The 6,357-nt window shown below is 47.1% G+C and overlaps 1 protein-coding gene across 2 annotated transcripts; it reads left to right on the plus strand.

Moving 5' to 3' along the window:
- The first annotated feature begins 450 nt into the window (after positions 1-450).
- On the plus strand, positions 451-2,676 carry Mid1ip1 (MID1 interacting protein 1). 2 transcript variants are annotated; one of them, XM_005413276.2, is made up of 2 exons: positions 451-652; positions 918-2,676. In XM_005413276.2, the coding sequence occupies exon 2, from the start codon at positions 1,187-1,189 to the stop codon at positions 1,742-1,744; it is 558 nt and encodes a 185-aa protein (XP_005413333.1). In that variant the 5' UTR covers positions 451-652; positions 918-1,186; the 3' UTR covers positions 1,745-2,676. The 2 variants fall into 2 exon arrangements, with proteins under 2 accessions (XP_005413333.1, XP_013364672.1); XM_013509218.1 differs by lacking the exon at positions 451-652 and adding an exon at positions 671-775.
- The last annotated feature ends 3,681 nt before the right edge of the window (positions 2,677-6,357 follow it).

Below are 6,357 nucleotides of genomic sequence, written 5' to 3' on the forward strand. Positions count from 1 at the left end.
TGCGGGTCTCTCTTCCCCGAGGGCTAATAATAAACCGGGGCTTCAGTTTCCCTCCTGCGGTCACTCTGGATTCAGGGTTGAGGGGCTCACTTTGCAACCCGGACACGTGCATTCCGGTCATCCCACCTCGCGAGCGCGCTCCAAGCCCGCCCACCCATCCGCGCGCCAGCCCGCCCTCTTTTGGGTTGGGATGCCGGCGCCTTCTGAACCCGCGGAGTGCTTGGCCCTTCCCAAGCCGGCTGGCCCTAGGTTTGGCGCGGGCTGGGCGCGGCTGCGCCATCCCTCTCTGCCTTGCCCTGCCTGGTCTTGCCCTGCCCTGCCCCGGCGCCCTCCCTCGGCCCGGGTATCAGGCGAGAGGCGGAGCTGGTCTGGCGCGCCCCGCCCCAGCAGCAGAAGGGGCCGGGCCAGTGTTACTCTCGGCCATCCGGGCTGGGGCCTTTTATCTAGGAGCTGCTGGGGGAGGCTGGAGGAGGAGGCACAGGGGGTGGCCCTGGGCACCGGCGACACATTTCCTGGACTATAAATTGAACACCTGGGATGGGTAGGGAGCCGACGGAGACACCGCCGCCGGCAGCCACAGTCCAGCCACTGAGCACCGCAGGGCCCTTGGGCGGCAGCCGCTGGCAGAGAGAACACTGAGCCGAAAGAGGAGGTGGGTGCCCCGCCCCATTGCCGCCCCGGCCAGCGTGGTTGATTGAGCTCAGGCTTTTCCGAGAGAGAAGAGGGGGAAGATCCTCTTCCACTGCTAAGCAGCCCTCTTCTGTGAGGCGTAGAGGTAGGACCGCCTGGTCTCCGGGAGCCACCCCGACGCCATCCCAAGCTAGCAGTAGCCAGGGAGGGGAGGAGCATGTGGGCAGGGGCGCTGAGCAACCTAACCGGGTGAGTAATGTATTCTTCTATTCCTGTCTCCTAACCAGGCCGAGCTCGACCCCCCCCCCCCCACCATCGAGATCTTCCGGACGTCCAAGCTAGAGAAGCCGCACACTAGGCAGGCCCGGGCTGCCAGCCAGGCGAGAGTTGGAGAGTGCAGGGCGTAGGCGGAGTCGGGAATCCCCCCTCACCGGCTATCGCCAGGCTTGGGCTGCAGGCCTCGCCTTGGAGAGCTCTTGAAGGCGGGCACCCCCAAGCCCGGGCCGACCATCCTTGTGCCCCTGTGTCCCCGCGCTTCGGTGCCCCCGCAGCCATCATGATGCAAATCTGCGATACCTATAACCAGAAGCACTCGCTCTTTAACGCCATGAATCGCTTCATTGGCGCCGTGAACAACATGGACCAGACGGTGATGGTGCCCAGCCTTCTGCGCGACGTGCCCCTGGCTGAGCCTGAGCTAGACAACGGCGTCGGCGTGGAGGTAGGCAGCAGAGGCAGCTGCTTGGAGGAGCGCACGCCTCCTCGGGCTGCCAGCCCGGGCAGCGCCAACGGCAGCTTTTTCGCGCCCTCCCGGGACATGTACAGCCACTACGTGCTGCTCAAGTCCATTCGCAACGACATCGAGTGGGGAGTCCTGCACCAGCCGCCTTCCGCTGCAGCAGGGAGCGAGGAGAACAACGCGTGGAAGTCCAAGGACATCCTGGTGGACCTGAGCCACTTGGAGAGCGCGGATACCGGCGAGGAAGACCTGGAGCAGCAGTTCCACTATCACCTGCGCGGGCTGCACACTGTGCTCTCCAAACTCACCCACAAAGCCAACATCCTGACCAATAGATACAAGCAGGAGATCGGCTTCAGCAATTGGGGCCACTGAGGCGGGGCGCCTGTGGCTGCCCAGCACCCTCTCAGGGCCCATCTCTCACCCTCTGTCTTTCCTCAAAGTTATTTTCTTTCTGGTTGTGGGGCACGAGGGGCACATTGCAAAGTTGGGCTGTGTATGTGCAGGGGGCTCAGAGGGAATGTGTGGAGGAGAGGGCCTTGTTCTCAAGAAGAGGAAACTCTTGGTGGGAGACGGGGGCTTGAGGATCCCCCCACGAGGGGACTGTATTTGTATTGTTGGGAATAGGACTGAGCTGACGCCCCACATTCAGCCTGTGCCTTTCTTGGGGTTTCTTTTACTCTTCTAATTTCTGGAGGCAAAGGACCTGAGAAGGGACCTTGCCAGGGCGTGGCGCTGGGTTGCCACACTTGGGAGCACAGCCTGAGCCGGGTGCTGCGGAAGGCGGAGCGCGCAATCTTCTGCCCGCCCTGCTGTTGAGCCGGCTGAGGCCCTAGCGTTGCTAGGATTGCGTCAGTTTTCCTGTTTGCACTATTTCTCTTTGTAACAGTGGCCCTGTCTTAAGTATTTCAAATTCCCTCCTTGCTCTGAAACTTCAGTGATTCCATTGTGATAAGCGCACAAACAGCACTGTTAGTAACCGGTACTACTTTATTAATGATTTTCTGTTACACTGTACAGCAATCCTGTGGCACCCCGCCCCATCCCTTTCACACCGCCCCGCCCCCACCCCAGTGTGTGTGAGCTGGCCGTCCGCCAGCTTGTACGGAGCTTGCCACCCAGTGAAAAATAATAACATTATTATGAGAAAATGGATTCATCAGAAATGGAACCAACTGATATTCTATCTGTGTTGTACATAGAATGATGAAGGGTTCCACTGTTGTTCTCTCTTAAATTTATTTAAAACGTTTTTTAATCCAGATGTAGATTATATTCTAAAAATAAAAAATGTTAACTAAACTGGACAAGCGTTTGTTGCTTTAATCTGCCAATCAGTGGCTTGGACATTAAATGAAAATAAACTGATACTTTTCAGCAAAAGTAAATTCTATTTTTTTCTTTGGTATTTAAGGTGGATATTCATCTCTACAAGTATTTAATTTTGTTTGGGGCATACCTATTGATGAGCTTTAACTTCCAAGCTTTATTTCTGATGCAGTACCAGAAAAGGATCACACATGCCAACAAAACTGTTCAAAGTATTTGGGAAGTTAGAAATATGGCGTCTTTTAACCAATTTGGCATGCTTATTGGAGCGCTTAATTAACATTTTGAAATTTTTAAAGAAACCCAAAGCACAAACTGAAGTGTTTTGGAGCATAAAAATTTTTATGCTAAAGGCTGACATTTCATTTGACCACTGAGAAGTAAAAATTTGCAAGTAAGTAGTTAATACTATAGGGCACACCTCCAAGGTCTTTATTTGCAAGATTGACTCATCTTAGGAGATAATGTAGCTGTATTATAACATGGGTAACGGGGTACTGCCAGTTTTCGGTAGCTCCCAGTATAAGCTTTGTTGCACTGTGTCTAGTATTCCAGTTTGCAGTGACCCAGTCTGAAATTGTACACAGCACATCTGATCAAGGCTGCCATAGGGCTCTTAGGAATAATTTTTAGATGCCATTATGATGCTCTACAGAGATGGCGGGACAGGTGAAACACGGAACTCTGCATTTTCTTTATTTCATTATTGGTGTTGGGATAAATGTCAGATTAAGTTCAGTTTTTGATGATTGAAGCCATGGGGCATTCTCTGAACTCAGTGCATAAGGTTTAAATCCATATAACTTTACAGTTTAAAAAAAATGAGTGCAAGTGAGCATGTGTGCGCATGTGTGTGATTCAGGAGGAGCAGCTTCTATTATCAGCTTTTTGCAGCAGTGAAAAAAAAATGGGGAAGTCTCAAGACTGGGTTGCCTGCCAGTTACCAGAGAAAGTCTGTCATTAATATACAAAGATAAAGCTGGGCAGCACCAAAAATAAAGTCAACAGCATTTTGCTTTGTGTTCTCTTTTAAAATATCAAAAGGACAAGCAAAAAAATTAAAGGAAACTACCAAAGCCACTGGCAGAAAGAAACAGAAGGACTTTGGAACCAGAAAGTTGTGTGTACAGATCCTCTTGTTACCACTTACTGTGTGTACTTAAATCTCCTAGCCTATTGTGGTATTTAAAATCAGGCATAATAATTCAAATGCTTTATGGCATGCCAGTGCGAAATTACATGAGATGATATACATATAGAGTGTTTGACACTTAGAAGTTTCTATAGGTACTCTTTTACTCTAAATATTGGTTCCTGTTTCCATCCCCTCCCCCATGAAAATAGGAGGCTTTAGATAATATGTCCATTTCAATTTCAATTACATATATGAATTTACAGCTAAACTATTTCCTTAAGGTTATGAGGGAAAACTTGAATTAAAATCAAAAAATTGTAGTTTGGGCAAGTGATGGCAAAACTTTTGAGATGTTAATGGCTAGTTGTTTTCAGAAAATCCTGGTGCTACATAGAATATAGAAATATACATTTAGCTAGCAAAACTAAAGTATGAGGTATCAATTACTATATTTTTAAAAATACTGCTTCACGTAACTTCATGTAAAAACTTCACATTTTTGCATATAAATAGTGATTCTGACCTAGGAATAATGATACTTACTGTTAAAGAGCATTTAACATTTAGTGAGCTAGGAAGGTTTCCCTGTTCCACTGGTAGTATTTTATTCAAGAGCAGTTTATAAAACGAAACCAGGACAAATCTCCAAGATGCACTTGTTTAAACTTCTCAAACTATTCACAATTTTGCTCAATTTCGAAGACCAAATAATAAGTGAAGGTCATTGGGAAGTTGAATGTATTGTGTGGCACTTCCTTCAAAGGGCTCTGGGAGAGAAAGGCGGATCCACAGTTTATGACCGCAGGGAAGATCATACAGATTAACAGGACAGAAAGGAACAGCTCTGATCCACACCAATTACCTTCTAGATATTTACATTTGATAAGCATTTTTGTCATCAAAATCTCATGATAGCTCTTGAGAATGCCTAGTTCTGCCTTTTTTAAAAAAGTCTTTCATTTTGCTCGCATGGGGATGTTCCCATTTAACATGGGCACAGTGTTCCTTGGTGATTTGGCATAACTTTTCACTGAATGAGAACACAATGTGTTAGAGATCACAGCACTGAAGCTGAGATTATTATACTTTGGAGCAACTTGAAAACTCATCTAGTGTTGAAAAATTTTTAAAAGATAAAAACTATTGTCATTTCCTTATGTCTCATGATTTGCCCTTATTTTTGGTTGCTGAACATACATCATTTGGGAAAGAATCTTCCTTCGTGTCCTTTCTCCTCATTTCATCTTTGTCTCTCTCTTTCACTGGAAAGGCTCAAAGCTTATACCATGTATTTTTCTTTTTTTTTCTTACGACCTTGCGCTTGCCAGGCAGGCGCTTTGCCGCTGAGCTAAATCCCCAGCCCCCATGTATTTTTCTTTAAAGGCATTTATCTTGGTGTGGGTCATCTCGTAAAAATTTTTTTTAACCAACCATTATATCCTGTGTGACTTATTTTTAAGAGGTTGGAGAAAATAATGAATGACAGAAGGAACGTTTCCATCAAGATTTTGGAGGTAAATTTTTTGCCCTCAACTAATGAAAAAGCTAGTTTGGAAGTTTTCGAACATTTTAAACAAGTGAGATGTTGGGTTGGTCTTTTAAAATGAAGTACAGTCTTTATAAAGTTTAAAACTTTATGTAGTTCCCGGTCAAAGATAAATTGCTTTAATTACCATGATAATTTAAGCTAGAAACTATTTTTCCCTTTTAATGTCAACACCATTAAAAAATAACTCAGGGAAATTTAAAGGTTGTTCTTGAGCTACTCCAGACATTTGACTTGGCCTCTAGTTCATTTGTAGCCGTGTAGAACATTCTGGTAAGGGTAGACATGATGATAGTCTACTACCAAGAATCATTCCTATATCCAGAGGCCAGTAGCTTCCTTGGGTTCACACAGCCATGGAGCCTACCCCGGGTCCCCACTCCAGAGGACTTTTTCTCTGTCCTAAGGCTTTGACACTCTTCATGGAGCAAGGTGGGCTAGAGCCAACAGAATGCCCAGAGGCTGTGCCTCTACTTCCAAACCACACTGTGGTGCCTGGACTCCCAGAGTTCCCTGTCCAAATGGCCCTGCGCCCATTTCAGGGATCTCATAGGCAACTGCCTGGGTTTTTTCCCTCCCAATAATCAGTGGCTTGTTGATGTGTGCGTTCTTAGTCCTGAGGCTTGGTGGGGAACTGTGGACAGGTGTTGCACAGGCACAGTGCACTTTCCATTAACTGATATGCAAAGCCTTTTGCAGTGTACGATGAAGCTGAATGGGAAGGCAAATTGGTGGAGTGTATGCTCAGGGTCCAGTTGCCGTCCTGTCCTGCTTCTGTGGCTTTCAGGACACAAAAAGGACATGAAGACAACAGAAAGGAAATAAATGGGTTGCTGAGACAGGAAGACTGCGAGTTCAAGCTCCCTGTAGGCAACATAGTGACTTACAGTGACCCTATCTCAAACAAAAAAAAAAAAAAAGAAAGGGAAAAGGCTGGGATGCAACTCATTGTGAAGGCCCTGGGCTGAATCCCTAGTT

The sequence above is a fragment of the Chinchilla lanigera genome, unplaced genomic scaffold (genome assembly GCF_000276665.1).
Source record: "Chinchilla lanigera isolate Chin_1 unplaced genomic scaffold, ChiLan1.0 scaffold00165, whole genome shotgun sequence".
Classification (NCBI taxonomy): Eukaryota; Metazoa; Chordata; class Mammalia; order Rodentia; family Chinchillidae; genus Chinchilla; species Chinchilla lanigera.

What these genes read in the sequence shown, in the direction of transcription:
- Mid1ip1 (XM_005413276.2), top strand. Translation starts at nt 1,187, where the DNA reads ATGATGCAAATCTGCGATACCTATAACCAGAAGCACTCGCTCTTTAAC.